The sequence below is a fragment of the Acipenser ruthenus genome, chromosome 24 (assembly GCF_902713425.1).
Source record: "Acipenser ruthenus chromosome 24, fAciRut3.2 maternal haplotype, whole genome shotgun sequence".
In the NCBI taxonomy this organism is placed as follows: domain Eukaryota; kingdom Metazoa; phylum Chordata; class Actinopteri; order Acipenseriformes; family Acipenseridae; genus Acipenser; species Acipenser ruthenus.
In genome coordinates this window covers 19,812,367-19,830,300 of record NC_081212.1, presented here as the reverse complement: position 1 = coordinate 19,830,300, position 17,934 = coordinate 19,812,367, and the positions used below count along the sequence as shown (strand labels likewise).

At 37.0% G+C, this 17,934-nt stretch overlaps 1 protein-coding gene across 1 annotated transcript in view; it reads left to right on the top strand.

The window, feature by feature from the left end:
• The first annotated feature begins 10,251 nt into the window (after positions 1-10,251).
• LOC117429752 (transient receptor potential cation channel subfamily M member 1-like) overlaps positions 10,252-17,934 on the top strand; it is a 29,437-nt gene continuing 21,754 nt past the window's right edge. The window contains exons 1-6 of the mRNA XM_058999174.1: positions 10,252-10,350; positions 10,761-10,767; positions 11,657-11,823; positions 14,610-14,689; positions 16,599-16,803; positions 17,105-17,318. Coding sequence (XP_058855157.1) covers positions 10,252-10,350; positions 10,761-10,767; positions 11,657-11,823; positions 14,610-14,689; positions 16,599-16,803; positions 17,105-17,318 — 772 coding nt within the window. The remainder of the gene's footprint in view (positions 10,351-10,760; positions 10,768-11,656; positions 11,824-14,609; positions 14,690-16,598; positions 16,804-17,104; positions 17,319-17,934) is intronic.

The window sequence follows — 17,934 nt, the reverse complement described above, 5'->3', positions numbered from 1 at the left end:
TTATACAAAAGTATCACAAAGCACTGTACAGTACATAGCAGAAAGTGAGGCGCTAGAGAAGCCGCACCTTGGTTGATCCCAGGAGCTGGCAAGCGCTGAAGGCGCATTTATTTCAGCAAAGCTGGTCTTGGCTGGTCCCCACCACTATTTTCTCATTTTATCATGGTGAAAGCTGAGTCCAATATTCGCATTAAGTAAATAACAGCTACTGTCATGTAATACAAAGAGTAAATTAACAAAAAAAAAGGATCTCACATGATTTCTGTGTGGGCATTATTAGGCCTACCCAACTGACGAATGTGCTCTTTGGACCCTAGACTATACTAAATATATTTTATCCACAAATATCACGTTTAAAATCCATCAGTCTGTGGCTACTACCACTTCTCTCATGAAGACCAGCCACAGCTCCCTTTTTCCCTTCCGAAATTCCACCAAGCTTCGCACCAGCCCAGGCTCTACAGACCACCTGCTCTCATTCTCCCTGTGCCTTTTCCCCCCAATATCAAAATCATTTCCATCCGACTAGTCCTATGCTTTTGCGTTTGCATGCTCAAAAACCTTTCAGGGCCACAGCACTCTAAAGTAGATTTACCTTCAATCACAATTTATTAAATCTCCATCCATTAAAAAGTATAGCTCCCAGGAGCTGTGTGGATTAAGCCTGATTATAGAGGCTAGGGAAAGTGGTTATTTTTTCCTGTCTGGTCTGCGTAGCTCATCTCTGAGGCACACTGCAGCAGGAGGTCTTCTTTTTCTTTGTGGTCCCAATTAACCCATCACTTTGCTCCATTCTGCTGAACCCTGGCTATAGGCAGGTGTAGTCCAGGCTGTGTAGAGTCAGCCTCCCTTGCTGACACAGGTTTGGGTGCCACATGGAGGGCAAGGGGATGGGAGGGAAAACGTTTACGGGGTCTTTAAAGCGTTCCTCGATCAAGCGCACCACATCCGGATCGCAAAAGGTAAGGGAGCTGCCTTGTTAATGCAAACTGGTTTGGCTTCATATATCTGTTTCAAGTTGTATATCCTAGCTGCTTGTCTGGGTGCAGAACTGACAATTATCAAATACGGGTTATACTTCCATGTATTGTCAAACCCTTTGACTATCATCATAAATGTTAAAAATAAGTGGCGTTAACTTTATCAAAGGTTAACTAATAACCTGGAAAAAGAACCATTGAAACACTTGTGTGTTGATTCAACAAACATGCCTGTTTTGCTGCTGAACTCAAATATAGTACTAGGTGTTCCCATATTAAAGTGGGGTAGAAATCAATTGTATGACTGGTAAATATGATTAATATTAACCGGAGTGCAATGATAACTGAAATGATGTTATCAGGAGCTTGTCCTTTATAATCCAGCATTATTAGGAGTGATATTAGATGCGTTTGACTATGTCCTGTGCCAAACTGACGCAACCCTTTAATACTGAAATTACTACTGGTATTCATTATTTAATATAGGTCATCCAGATACTTGATCTGCAGAACATACATTAGTAGTTGTTTTTACATCCTGCTTTTGAACGGCTTGTCCCTCATTTTTAGTTGTTTTCAGTACCCACTGGTGTATGTGTGAATAATCCCTCATATTTTTCTAACCAAATCTTCTAGAAAGGACTGGAAAAGGGATATAATAAAAACGGTTGGAGATTTAAAATATTGACATACAAAATAAATGAACAGCATGCACAATAATCAACAAAGTGCTTAATAATTCTTATATGGGGGGCTCCCGAGTGGCGCATCCAGTAAAAGCACTCGCTAGAGTGCAGGATGCGCTCTATAGCCTGGACGGGAGCTTCCAGGGGGCGGCGCTCAATTGGCCGAGCGTCGCCCGGGGAGAGGGAGGGTTAGGTCGGCCAGGGTGTCCTCGGCTCACCGTGCACCAGCGACCCCTGTAGTCTGGCCGGGCGTAAGCTGCCCAGAGCTGCATTGTCCTCCGACACTGTAGCTCTGAGGCGGCTGCATGGTGAGTTCGCAGTGTGTAAAGAAGTGGGCGGCTGACGGCATACGCTACGGAGGACAGCGTGTGTTCATCTTCGCCCCTCCCGAGTCAGCGCAGGGGTGGTAGCGGTGAGCTGAGCCTAAAAAATAATTGGGCATTTCAAATTGGGGAGAAAATAATAAAAACTAATTGGCAACGACTAAATTTATATATATATAAAAAATAATGCTTGTATGAAATAGGACACCATTGTAGTTATAAATAAACAACCCTAAAACCATCATTAAATAACAGTGTGGCAACCTCATGCACCTGAAGTGTCTACACCACTATGCAAGAGTCTGGTTAATCTGCATTCGTGGTTATAGAGCTTTTAATATTATCTCATCTCACCAGCAGGGGGCAGAATCCATAATGGCAGGGCATCACACAACACTGCCTGTTATATTTACAAGTGCCACTAAAATATTATCTAGAAACCCTCAATTCTCCCCAGTGGTCCAGATTTTTATTTCAACCACTACAGCATGTATGCGCATGTAGTTTACAGCACTATTCCTTATGGGTTAGACTAACTCTACATACAATCTAAAGTCTTCATCTGAAAATCATCACAACATCTGTAGCTTCTCACAAACAATAAATACATGCACAACAATGACAATGGTATTTTTTTTTAATCTGGTCGTGTGAACTATTAACTGCTCCTGCAGTAATACAGTACCACTTGAAATTACAGCTACAGATTTAGCATCAAAAGATTGAATGTGTGTGATCTACGTTTCATGAGCAGTGCTGTAGATCATGACCTAGCAGAGAACCAAAAATAAAAACAACAGAGACAGAAGTGTCTCTTTAGAAAGAACATGCTGTGAATATAGGCTAGAGCCAGGGAACTATGTAGGCTTGATAATAAAGGAGGTTCATCTGTGCTATACCCGTGCGTATTGCTTGTGTCATAGATGTTTGGATTTGGTTATTAGGTGGATTATTATGTGTTGGCGTGAAAATAACGTTAGAGTCCATAGTCTCTTGCCAATTTTCACATCTTTTCCCTAAATTCTGGCCTTTCCCATAGACTTTGTTAATAAAGAGACTGGCCTTTACTGTGAGGGTCTAGGTGGTGTCAGAAGCCATTTGCAGGTGTCAGTCTGGTTTAAAATGAGCTTTTTCAGTGACTGTGTTCATTCACCCCAGATTGAATGCTTGGCTATCCATAGTCTCATCAGCAGAGAGCTGTGGAAGGTAATGTAGAGGCATAACAAGTAAAAAGAAAAAATAACAACCTCTAAATACAGCAACAGTCTAAAAAGCCAATGTTGAAGAAAAATGTTTTAGGTCATTATACATTTTGACCACTAGATGGGGATACTTACTGTTTCCTGTGGGTCTGCTGGTGAATGTACACTGACAAATCAACTGTAATCCTTCTTCTGTATTGGTCATCTGTTAATAAACTTGCATAATAGTTGCATTTTATTTCTGTTTTATTTTGTATGCATTTTAAGTGGTATATTTCTCGTCTGGTTACTTTAAGTTTTCCTTACATGTTCTTAAATGCATAGGATTATTATCAGGGATTACCATTTTCTGGGGTTTACCATTTTTCCCCTGTAGGTTGTTGACATAGCATCTTTCTTAACAAACACAGAGCGGATTATTCATGATATGGCTATGGAACTCGTTAAGACTGTTTAAAGCAATGGAACTCGTTCTGACTGTTTAAAACTGTGGCTTAAGACCACTTACTATATGCTATTAAATTGACCTTACAAACTGCGCATTGGGACTTTAGTATGTAGTCAGATCTAGGAACAGTGTTTAACTAATCAGCTGCATATAGTAACTAAGTACTGTGCATAGGGGGGTAGAGGGGTCCAAAGACCCCACATAAACATGTGACCCCCCACCCAAAAAAATCTGATTGTTTAACTAATTATAATATATAGTACACCCTGATATTAATGTGATTTCTGAAATTCCTTTGTATCACAATAGGTTGTGTCCGATAGCACTATATATATAGCATTATATAAAATATAGTTTAGGGTGCTTTACAAGATACAAGCTCTCAGGGATTGGATATCAGCTTGTATCGCACAGCACCCTATACAATATTCTATATATACATAACGCTACTTTTAAGGGGCAAGAAGGTGAAGTTATGGTATTCATGACACCAATGACTGTACATTCTTATTCCAAACATTAATAAAATAGTTTCTGATGATTTATGTATAGGGTTGCACTGTAACAACACTGTAAACACAGCTGAATACAATTAAAATATTGATACCGAATGACATTAGTTTGCTACTAGTATAGCTTTTAAACACACAAAAAATACGTTGCTGCTGCTTCTTTGAAATTGAAACGTGCCAGGAGCTGCTGGTTTCTGAGGTTGACAGTCACTTTGATAGTCTATCCCAATACTGATACAAAGGCATGTCTGTATCACATCTACTGTCTATGTTATTTACTCAGTTAACAAGTGTTTTTATTGTCTGAAAAAAAGGGGTCAAACACCCCCCCACACTACCACTATCCTTTCTTAGTAAGCTCAGTGGCAGCATGTAAGGGCAGCATTTCTGCACTGTGTTTAATCTCTGATAATGTTCCCGTAAAGGACCAACCAGCTGGTGAGTATTAATGCTTCTAAATACCTGCTTTCATTTGATTAATACACTCTGTACCCTTAAAAACTCACTGATGAGAGTGATAGAGGCCTGTATAATCATCCCACAAACCAGTGTAAAGTTAAAAGATCTGAAGCTGCACATTTATAAAGTCTTGGCAGTCATTCTTTTCCAGTTAGAGGGTAGAATAGAGATGGTTTTACGCCAGAGTAAACCAACTACTGTACAAAAACTTGGATTTCGTGATAAGTGTTATTGCTGTTGTTATTTTAGAATACGCAATTCATAGTTTTTCTTCTTTCAAACTAAACAATAAAGGCAATATTTACTTAGAGACAGTAAAATATGGGCCTGATCAAAATGAAATTGTGTACCAAATTATTGAGACTTACCCTGCTAAATACATCTAAATAAAGCAATTGATGCAAATGCAGGTCACTGACCTTACATCAATAACATGACTTAAAGTCTTTCATATCCTGGTAATGAAAAGGGTTATTCATCTGGGCTCAGAGAGGATATAAGAGCACTAAGAGAATGTTGTTTAGAGAAGCTATTTGATTGGAAAAAAATAATTAGGCTTGAAATACTGTATAAAATGCACCCTTGTTATTTTACTATTCGATATAATTCTCTGTTAATTCAAAGTTATGTTTAGAACAGTACTGCTGTATAGTGTACTGTGTAAAGATCCAAATCCCTCTTCAGTACTGCATATATCATATTTATGTGGATACAATAAGTGAAATATTATTAATCTGATAGTTATCTGATGTTACTACTACTACTAATAATAATAAATAATAATAATAATAATAATAATAATAATAATAATAATAATAATAATTATTATTATTATTATTATTATTATTATTATTATTATTATTATTATTATTATTATTATTATTATAACATAGAGATCCTCCAGTTCATCTGCTATTGTTATTAATCTTGACACAGTTCTGATTACAGTCCAATAGGGGGTTCATGAAAACTCGAGAAATTCAGATACACTGTACTGGAAATAAAGTCTTCTGCTAATGTGAGTTTTCAGAACTTCACAGTGTTTCTAATTGTGTTAATGATTATACAGCATGGTACGTGCTTTCATGCATGCACACTAAAGCTATGACTATATATTCCAATATACTAAGTCTGCTGTACATACTACACCCTGTAGAACAGATTTACACATATATTGGAAAGAGAAGTACTGTGGTGGCAATTCATAAAAACTATGAGAACCTGAGACAATCTGTCAAACATTATGGTTTTCATCAGTGCTGCCTGATTTCTTTTTATCTAAAATGAAGACACTGAGAAAGACTTCCAGTCTAAATGTTTGTTAAGGGGTTGTATTAAGTTTCTTTTAGAATCACTTTACAGACTACTTGGTTTCTTATAGTTTTAACCTGGCTTAAAGGCACCCATGGCTGTACAGACTGCACTGTCCCCTGTTAAGCAGCTGCATGATGTAGCCGTAGGCACAGGAGGGATCACAGAACCCTGATACACAGAACCCTGATACACATTAACATTGGATAATTCTCTCCGTAGGATATATGAAGCAGAAGCACAATGTTAATTGATGGCAAGGTCAAATGTGAACCTCACCCTGAGAGATAAAAGGAACACGCATTTCCAGGACAGCAGATTGTTATGTTATTATGTCACCTCTTAACTGCTCCTTCAGAACCTTTCACAATTATTTTAATCAATTTCGGATTCTCTTGTAATGAAATCCTGATTAATGTGAGGCACGGAGGATATTGCATTCTAAATAAAATAATACAAATACAATCAGAGCAGGGGGTCTGTAATTCCTTGAATTAGCCACACATTGATTATTTTACCCATGCAGAAGCATCACATTTTCTGTTTATCACAAATGAATCCAGATTGTCTAAAGCAGAGGATTTTCTGCTTAAGCTTCAGCTGTTACACAAAAGATAGTGCTTTGATTCCTTTTAAGCAGTAATATTTGCCATTACCTGCGGAATGTGAATGTGAATCGGAATGTGATTGGTTGAGAGTTTTATAATTGCCAATTGAAACAGATAAAACTCTGCTTGTTTGGCTAAATAAATGTCACTTTGGAACACCATCACTCGTAAGATAAATAAATGTTGGGTTTTAACAGCAGCTTGAAACAGACATTGTCAACTTGGGAAATAAATAATGCAATACTGGATTCAATACAGCGCCGCTTCATAACAAATTTTGTTTCCCTGTTACCCACAATGCACCTCTGTCTAACAACTCTCCTTGTAATTAAACAGACACAAATAGGGGGTCTTGGTCTAAATAATGCCATATTTAAATGTCAACATACCTCTCTCGCGTTTTATATAAATGCACTAAAGAGACTCATGCACTGTTTGAATAACAGAAACAAATATGTGATTTAGATCTGCTACTGTTTAAAACAACAGAATATAGCTGCTTTGTTAATGTTTTAATAGGGCAGTATTAATGTTTAAACAATATCACATCATTGTGTGTTCTAGGAACCAACTGAAACTCTTACTAATAGCTGTATCTCTTGAAAATAAAACAACCATAGCAGCCTGTGGTCTAGCTTTGTTTGTGTTTTTCACCAGTGGTGTTTGGTGTCTCATAATCACATGGACTTGATGTAACTGATTGAAGAACACCCCATTTTAAACAGTGACACACTGTATATTGTGTGACATTAAAATGCAGCTGATACAACAGCATGCCTATTTGTGCTGTGTGCATTTAAATTATTCTAGTTTAATCCAATTGATAGTGTTTATCATAAAAGCAGCTTGCCTGCTTCCATTCTTTGTTAAGTTAACCTGCATCAGTAATTAAGTTCAGCATGTTAACAGACAGACCCATGTTATTTACATAAAGGTATCTGAGGTATTTTCACATGCTTGAGTGGGTCCAATTTGGGTGAAAAATGGTCAAAGCCGACTTATTATAAAACTTGGAAATTATTCCGTGAAAACAGAGAATTTAGGACCTTGTACAAACATTATGCGCACTAAGTCCAGTAGTAATATTATTCATTAATACAACTTCATTCAGTACAGTTTGTGCATGTACAGCAACACATACTGTACTCAAATGTGTTTTACAAAAATGTCAGGATTTGTAACATGAGCAGGTTTTAATATTCTAGCCAGGATATTTAAAAGCAGAGAGAGTAAACAAGTGAAACAAATATTGAATATGAATAATACTGTACCACACTGATACGGATACAGTATCATTGTACTGCAATGGATTATCAGTATTGGTTAATTCCTGCCATTGTGGTACCACTGGCCCTTAACACAGAAGTGCTGAACTGTCATTACATTGCTATTAAAATATATATTTTAAGGTGAATATTCTCAAGAATTCTGTATTAATCTGTCACCTTTTCACAACCTCTCTTTCCCCTCCAACCTTTATTTTAGAACATGTCTTATGACTTTGTTTAACTCATGGCTGTTCAATGACATTTTATACTCATGTGACCATTGTCTGGCCTTAAAGACCATAAGAACAATCTTCCTTTTTAGAAAGTGTGTGCTATTTAAAAGTGAGACATTTATTGCTTACATATCTTTTGTCAAATTCTCCAAAACCTTGAAACTTTGTGCATTCCAGTTTTTTATTGACGTGTTTTCTAATTTTTCTGAGGAATGTATATCTAATAAGCCATGAATGCAGCCTTAGTCATATAGTAAAAAAGCTATCCTGTCACACTGTATTAAGGCATGATGTAGCTCATCCAATTTAGCTGCTCAATGGGGCAGATTCAATTAGAGATACCTTTTATCTTCGGGTTTTAAATTCCACATACTTCACTTTATCAAATTTAGTTAAATAAAACTCTGATCAAATTAACAAAAAAAAAAAAAGTATTTCTCTGTGTGCTGTACCTGAAGCTGTATCTGTGGCTGATGCAAATAGAGGTGCTGAAGTGATGAGGCGCCATAATGATAACTCATAAATGGATTTAGAAGTATTAAAAAGTGTTCCTTTGTAGCTGAACTATAAAACAAGTCAGCTTCTGCAGAACAAGTGCTTGGTTTATGCTTCTGGAACGTACTTTACAAAGACAATCTGTTTATCCAAATTCTTAAAAAGCCGATTTGGTTCTTTAGACAAACAACTGTTGTTTTGTATTTTAACATTCCCAAGGTCTTAATGATGAATGAAACGGTTTCATAAAAATCAGTTACTTTATGTTATGTTTTTGTAGTGTGGCTGCAAACCCCATTAACGGTGCTCAGGGAAGCTCAGTCTGATTCCTGAGTGTTTCATTTTACTGCTTGGATGTCCAGTCTGCTCAGAAGGGTCTATAACAAGATTACTTGATGCTTGTTGAGTTTCAGTTTTAATTGCTGTGGATAATGAGTTTAAGTAAGCTGAAATAAGTGTGTCATACTGTTCACTTTGCAGGGCGCTCTCTTTGTTTTGTACAGCAGTGATTACCAGACATACACGTGTGTGTCTCATCCAACTCCTCCATGGGCCCACACTGCAGACATGGTATACCTCAGTCTCGAGTTTCAGTGTTCCAACGCCCCCTCTTTTCTCATCGCAGTTGAAAATAATAAACAAAAGAAATAACCCCCCAATAACCCCCCACACAGGACAGGATATCTCAGTTAAAAGCAATTTAGGGGAATTATATAGGGTGAAACAATGTTTATCAGAAAGAACTAGAAAAAGTGTAACTCAGTTAATGGTTTTGACTATTCACAAGGCTTATATCAGGGCCTAGTCACAAAACCTTAAGGACCGTTTTAAGTGTTTCGAAGATTATAAACATCTCAGGTTAAACAGTGCTTTGAAATATGAGAATAAACTCCTAACCGTACCTAAAACAGTTTCATGAACTGCAAGCCAGATTAATTCACCAAAAAACGTAGCACCAGACACCTAATTTATTAGAATGCCAATTTGGGTTGAATTGTGGATTATTAACACAGCATTGAATAATGCCCTGGCTAAAGGAAAAACTCCACTGATCGATGCTCACCAGGTTAATTGGCCTATTTTGTTTCTCCAGTTGAAGTTAGAGTACACTATTCATTGAGATCCTCAGTCTCACATGTAAAGCGTTACTTGGGCTGCTTAGACTGATGTGACCGTATTTCCAAAGCTTTTCCTCTAATTAACTCCTGTTTTTTGAAAGGAGAAAAAAAAGAGTTAATTTTACAAAATTGAGAGTGCTAAAGAGAATTTGAACTATATTGTTTAGGTGTTTGGTTCTGGTTTGTTAACATTACCAGATGTTTTACCTCATTAAAAAAATAGAAGTTAATTAAAGACTGGAGTAAATGCTTTGAAAATATGGTCCATGAGATCATAGTCTCAAAGATCAGAACAATGGGTTGCCCAATAATGTATTATTAAGAACATTGTGTGAAGGCGATCAAGTGACTTGCCTAAGGTCTTCTGTAGCCTTAAAACAAAACCTAGATTCTGGTCTTCCATTTTTGAAACTTTTTCTCAAGTGTTGGACACACCCATTGATCCCTCATCAAGTGTTGCTCTCTTAGGAGTTGCACCCGAAGAAACTGGTCTGTCTAGGATGCAGTCTGACACTCTGGCCTTTGCAAGTTTAATAGCTAGATGCCAAATGTGATACTGTTGGAAGGAAGCTGCCCCTCCTCTGTATGTCCATGGGATTAGGGATCTCATGCAGATGCTCCAGTTGGAGAAAATTAAATTCTCAATCCGCGGAGTCAGTGACAAATTTGACTCTGCCTGGCAGCCTTTCCGATTGCACTTTGAGGAGGTCAGATTTCCCTCTCTCCCCTGACCTCTCCACACCGCCTTCTGGGTGCTGAGCTCAACACACCTAGCTCTCTCTTTTCTTTTTCTTTCTCTTTTCTCTCTACCCTTTTCCCCTAAATTTAGTTATGATTTATATAATGCGATATTTTTGTGCTGCATAGATCCACATATATGCACATGTTTTGTATTTGAGTCTGTATACGTGTGAAACCCTCATAATGAGCAAAACAGAATTAGTAGCTGGGCCCTTGCCTTGCCAAAAGGCCTTTATAAACATTTTATTTGAGTTTTAAGTCGACTTATTGTCATTCTTTCTAAAGCACTTTGAGGTGGTGGTATTACTAAAATGTAACCACAAGCAGGCATTTGCAATTATTGCCCAGTTTCTTCTTTTTGTTGTCATTTCTAAAGATTTTCTGTAAGTGTATCTGTTTGAACTACAATGAAGTTTTGAATGCTGGTGTGTTTGTTTTTGGTTTCATGCTTTTAGAAGTGGCCCAGTCTTGGAAAAGTTTGGGAAAGTGGGCTACTGCCTGCAAGATGTTAAAAACATGTTAAACCATTAAAAAAAAAAAAACAAACTATAAATTATACATTCCTTAGGCCTGTAGACAATCATGCTGGCTTTCCTGCCTATGTCAGCATAGTATTCTTAAAAATATACATTTTATTGTGAAATCATATTTCAGTCAAGTAGTTTTCTTTTCACCTGCATAAGGAACCTATGCAAGCCTTCTGTCAATGAGAAGTGATGAACAAATATCTCAAATATGCTGCATGTTACAGAGTTAATGTTTAACTGCATCGACGATAATGTGGCCATTTGAAGAAATTAAAAGATTACCTACAATTAGAGTTGTGTGACCTCACTTCTCCTGGGGCCCGGGAGTACTTAATTTCCAAAGAATGAAGAACTATAATCTTAATAAGGGCTTTTTGAAAAGAATGCCTGTGTCCAATTGCTTCAATTATGCAAATAGACTTGATACCGCAGCGGTGTGTGTGTGGGGGGGGGGGGGGGACATTTCAAATTAAAACTTGGGCATTTTTTGATTTTTTTTTTCTGTACAACTGGACACTGTTGAGCTTTAAAAAGGAAATGCAAGTTTATCAAATTGGAGATTAGAGAAGCTATCAAAGTAGATTTGTTGTGCTTTATTTCCACCATGGGATGAAAATACCCTCTGGGCAGTGGAGATAGGTCATGAGACTCCCAAAAGGATTACCCTCAACTGGAGTCATGGGACTGGCCTGAACAAAGAGCCTGCTCACATGCACATCATGACAACTGCTCTTCATAAAGTGAGGGAGCCCCATCTTGAGCATCACAGACCCCAGGAACAAGCCAGAGGAACCGGCGACAGAACAAGAGAAAACAAGCACACAGCCAAAGCCACAGTTCAATATTTTCACAGTCAGATCCAAATGGGCTTCTCTTTGTACTCCACAAGGTCTTCCTCGTGTTGCCATCCAGGTAGGGCACTTCAAAAGTTCAGTCAAACTGGGATCTACTGCCAATAGGGTAACAAATAACAACATTAACAAAGTGGCCATTCTGGGAGACTGTTGGTTTCAAAAGCAGTAGGAGACTTTTGAAAAAAAAAAAAAAAGTAATGTTTATTGGGGTTATCAATGGAGGATAAATTAGGATTACATTAGGTTTTAACCATGTTGTCGTAGTGTCAATATCTGTTCAAAGACAATTAACATGCCACTTATAATGATACACAGGAAATCAGAATACTTTTTGTATTACATTGATGGTAGTTATGAAGCACAAATGGGACCAGAACAGTGCATGTATTAATGCTAAAAATGTATCTTGTCTGAAATCCAAATAGCTCAATCATTAACTGCTGTTTTAAAGATGTGATTGCTGAATATATATATTTTGGAAACTCTATGGGAAGTGATGAGTGTTGACTATTCCTTAAAAATAGTTTACTACAGTTTACAATGCTTCTACCATGTTTGCCAGGCTTTACCGTGTTCAAACAACGTTATTATCAGTGATTAATGTACTTTTATTTAGCTTTACCACACTTTTCTATGCTTTTACCATTGTTACCAAAAAGTCTGAAAAGTATAGGAATTTGGGGCCCACAGTTTCCTTGTTGAAATGGGTTAGAATAAAAACATTTGTACTTGAGCTGTCGCAGGAGAAAAGTGGCAGGATTTGTTTTTTTTTTTACATCAAAACCAATTTAGCAGAAATATATTTTTTTTAAATCTTATTTAAGAAAAATTAAAAGAACCTTTGTTGGATTTTAAATACCAACATTCCTGAAAAAAGAGCATGTATTTTAATAGGCAACTGATGTATTATTATGTTTTTTTTAGAGTCATAGTTGTATACATTTCTCTTGAACAAAAAATGAATTGACATCTTTAAACTTGCTGACCAAGGTTTTTGGATCTCAAAGTGTCTATCACGAGGTAAAATGTAATAATAAAATAAATACAAATTTAACAAATGTCAGGAAAAGGAATGCTGCATTTCTGTTACGTTTATGGTCTAATTCTGCAATACCCAGTCTGGTCTGAGGAACCTCATTGACGAAAAACAGCTGTATGTACAGCTGGTAAATCATTTCTGAAGCTCCACACTACATAATGTGTTTTCAGAGTTCATTCTTATATGGAGAGAATGGGCCCTATTTACAAATCTTGAAATGTTTTTTTCAACAATTTTTTTTTCCAAATTATCAAGCACGTGACATTGTAATTTGTATTCTAATTATTGACAAATAATAACATTTTAAAGTTTTCTTACTAAATCTATTCTATATCTGTATCGACATTGGGCAATGTTTTGAAGTGAGTGTGAAAGATAACTACCACCAACTGAATTGCCTTTTGTTGGTTTTATACTATTGTTGTTTTTTCTCACTTTTAGACCAAACGTAATTCTTATTTCCAATTAGTTAAAATCGCCTGTACTGGTATGTCTAGAGATTTTAAAACACTGGTGTTTTTTGTTTTTTTTTCTCACTGATATTAAATTGAAATAGTCCTATACTATATTAGGTAAATAATGTTGTGTTGTTTTCTCTTTACAGATTAATATAGTGTAATGACTTCTAACACCACATAACACTCCTAAAGCAAGAACAAAAAGCCTTATGTCTGTAATACCTGTGACTTTTCTGTATGTCAACAGTGTGTAAACATTTTTTTTCTCTCAAACTAACCATTTTAAGTTGCCCCAAATGGAGTTTGACTTTCCTAAACCAAACAAACATACAACTTAAAGGTATACATGCTTACCATAAAACTAAACATTGATATGGTTTAAGACTTATTTCATTCATTTTTTTAAATAGCTGTCGACAGCTTGGCTACATTTTGCTATTAGTAAAAAAAAAAAAATAAGATCTCCCGTAATCTACAGTGCCTGATGTTTTCAAAGTGAGCATCGCGGAGAGCTTGTACAGATCATGATTGCATTCTTAATCACCATAGCCTAATACCTTAAATAAGCATATGAAGGTATTGAGCTTTGCACTTATATTTGTTCTAGATGTAGACATGCAGTATATATATATTGTATATATATTTGGTAGTACGTATGGGAACATACGCGTCTACACAGGATTATAACCAAGCTTTGACTAAGAGGATTATGTGATCAAGGGCACTGAAACTTTTATGGCTGTGCAACTATCTGGAGCTCATTTCTAGTGATAACTTGGACAGAGATATTTTTTATACTATCCCACTCCCCACAGACCTACAAATAAACACACTTATTTTATCTATAGAAACGTATATGAACCCTTACCAAGAAGAGAATGTCTTCTATCAAGGTTTTATTGTCATTAGAAACTGGTAAACAGTGCCTTTATTGTTATTGTGTAGCTAAAGTCAATGGCACACAATTCAAACATGAATTTACAGTATTTTACTACGATAGATTAAATTGAGTATGTTTAAGATCTACACATTTGCATTGATGTGTAGGTCTTATTGGTTTTGTTTTGTGTAACGCCATTTACATCCCTTTTATGTTACTGTATTACTGTAAGTAGATATATGTGGGTACTCCCTTCCCCGTATGTCTTGCGAGCAGAAACTTTTATAGTTATCCATCCGTGTACAAAGTTCAGTTCAGTCCAAGTGGGAGATCCTTTGGGCTTACAATGTATTTATATTGGAGCACAGGCAGCACACTCCTGTTTCTGCTCAATCTCATTCATTCCCCTTCAATTCACTTGAAGACTCTGCAATAACACAGCACTTTCTCTCTGTATTTTCTTTCAGACTCAGAAGGCTTGGATAGAGAAGACCTTTCACAAAAGAGAATGCATTCATATTTTTCCAAACAGCAAAGACCCGAGCAGGTACGTAGACCCCGATTCCAAAGCCATGCAAAGTTTAGAGGGGGACAACTTTAATCTTTTTTAATGTCTTGTCACGTTTGTTTTTTTATTCTGTTTTTTGGCGTTTGATAACTCAAGTTTATAGTACAGTATGTCCTTTTGCATGTGGGGGGAGGGTCTGGTGATCTAGTCTAGACGCCTATCAGTTTTCAGGGCTGTACCCCCCATAGGTCAGGGCAAGGTTGATCCATTGATAACATTAGGTGGCACTGTGGTACTAAGAATATATAAGACAGCGATTTGTTTTGACAATAGTGATATTGTCTGTTCACAAAAAATGTTCTTAATATTTATTTCAAACACAGGGCAAAGTATGTGTAATGCATATTAATGTTAGCTAGGAAACTACTACATTTCTTATTTACAATCTAACAAGCAACCTTTAGATACCTATTGTTCACTATTTGACTAAGTGTGAATCTTACCTAGATTCCCCCACAAAACGTTACAGTATATTATTTTTCTAGTATATATAGATGATATACAGTTAGTAGCGTAAACTAGTTATATTAACTTTAGATTAATTGTTATTATATAAAACAAAAAATGATTTAAAAAGCGTATTGCCATTAAGTGTTATTATTTATCAGCATAATCTATAACTGTTCATAGTATAATTAATAACATGTATAGATTGTATGTAATGGATTTAATAAACTAATGTGTTACCTAAATCATTCAAAAACACAGATGCAGTGCCTTACTCATCATAGTATGTGCCAAATCTGAAATGAAATTGAACTATTAGTAATACAGTTCCCTAACACGTAAGACAGTCTCTTTAAGAGCTGCCAGAAGGTGTCAGAATTTGATATAACATATGTAAAGACGCCCCTTCCTAATAGGTCTAAGAATATTCAAAAGCTGGCCATTAATTAACACTGCAAAACACCTAGCTGCGACATCAGCACAGTGGAGACGTCTTAGCGATTCCAGTGGAGCTGAATATAAATGAAACTGCTTAAACTGTTTACTTCTGGAATAGCCTATTTCTGATGCTTGCTGGAAATGTTAATGTCTTCCTCACTCCCTTTGAAAGCTGCTTACCATTATTTCACTTTGTGAGCTTATTCAGCTTTCTCCCTCCTGTTACTACTACATTAAGCAATACTGAAGAAAGTTATGAAGTTACTTTTTCGTTAGGCTGTAGCTTGAGAAACAGAAACTAAACGAGAAGACGTTATTATTTTCAACATGGGCCTACAAGGTTAAAGAAAACAACAGCTATTTTGTATGGAGAAACAAGAGAAGATACTTCACAAATGACAGGAAGGAAGTGTATTTATAGGTAGGCACAATTAGGATAAAGTAATTCATGCCACAATGGGTGAGGTGGGCCTGCTGCCAGCTGCCGTGGTGATGAGTGCATGGCAGCACGTAACTGCTGTCTATGGCAGGAACAAAAGAGATGAAAGGGGAAGCTCTAATTGGCGAGACAGGGACAGGAGAAGGGCTTAGTGGAGAGACTGTGAAGTACTTTTATTGATGTTCCCCTCTCATTTCTGTCTTCCTAGCTGTAGCCAGTGCAAAACATGTACATTGCAATATGTAGAGTACAATGCATAATGTGTGGGTCAAGGTGGGCAAAATCTGGCTTTAACTGGGAGTTCATAGTAAGCGCCCTGTCGGCAAATGCTTCCAAGACTGCTCAAATATTTCACCAGTATCAAAAGGGAGGACTATATGGGCCATTCTGGAGAACCACAGCTCTTTTCCTTACTCATCATCCCTGAGATATTGTCATCCCTATCCCTTCAAATCAAACGCCTTGCGGAATCAGTGTCGTCGTGGTTTATGATTCTTCTTTTTGAACACATTGCTATGATGAGCAAAAGAACAAAACTGTATCTAACTTGCCATTCACTTTTAGGTGTTGCTGTGGCCATTTAATAGGGCAGCATGTGGCCATCCTTCCCGGCTGTACAACTAATGAAAGTGCAGAGGAGAGCAGCCAGCTTGTGCAAGTGGAGCCCCAGCCAGAGAAATGGTCCGTCAGCAAACACACGCAGACCAGCCCCACAGACGCCTATGGAATCATCGAGTTCCAGGGAGGAGGCCACTCCAACAAGGCCATGGTAGAACTGTTTCCCTCACAGCTAACCCTAGCTATGCCTAGGGACAAAGTACACTAATGTCTTTTTTACGATTAGTAACTAGACCTGTGTACAAGTGGTAGGTAAACAGAGAATACTGTGCAAACCTATCTAGCCAAGCACATTTTAAAAGTAGAAAATAGACAGTAATCCAATAACAGAAAAGTTTTACACTTGAGAAACTCCCCCAAACTACGAGGCCAACATTATAGATGTTTCTTAAGGTTTCAAGAGTTGTATTTCAACCACAAAGTTGACTATTCTTTTTGGTAATCTTTTCTAGTATATCCGGGTATCATATGACACCAAACCAGACAATCTTCTTCATTTGATGGTCAAAGACTGGCAGCTGGAGCTTCCCACCCTCCTCATCTCAGTTCATGGAGGCCTACAGAACTTTGATCTGCAGCCCAAACTCAAGCAGGTGTTTGGGAAAGGCCTGATCAAGGCTGCCATGACAACTGGGGCCTGGATATTCACTGGTGGAGTCAGTACTGGTAGGTCTCTACTTATCTACTTCATTGTTTGTGATTAAAAGCCCCTTTCACTGATCCTGAGAGGAATCTGAATGACAGAAGTTCTAAGTTATTACATTTTCATGAGTGGCATAAAACTGACAGAACACAAAATTCCAGGCAGTAGGAAAGTAAGATTTAATTCGAAACAGTACACTATGACAAACCATAATAATATAACACATAGTAATATAAAGAGAGGATACACAAGATGGGAATGCAAAAATCATCAATAAGTGATTATGAATTAATCATTCCTTAATGATGACAGATTTAGTTAAGTAATGTATTTTTATTTTTTTGATTAAACATTGCCATTGCTGTGCAGGGCTCTAAATCGGAAGCCATTATTTTGATGTCATTGCTACAAGCTGCCCATTTAAATATGGAAAATAAATATGCTTTGGGAAACCCACACACTTAGCATAAACAAAATTTATGCAAGGATTTTCACCTACCACTTCTTAACAACAGAAATCCACATTACTCAGTGACAATTCAAGTGGTACTGCAATAGGAATATCTTCTAGTTACCATTGGTGTACTTGATTGGTGTACTTGATTGGGTGTACTTGGGTTTATTTAAGGTCTAGTTTAT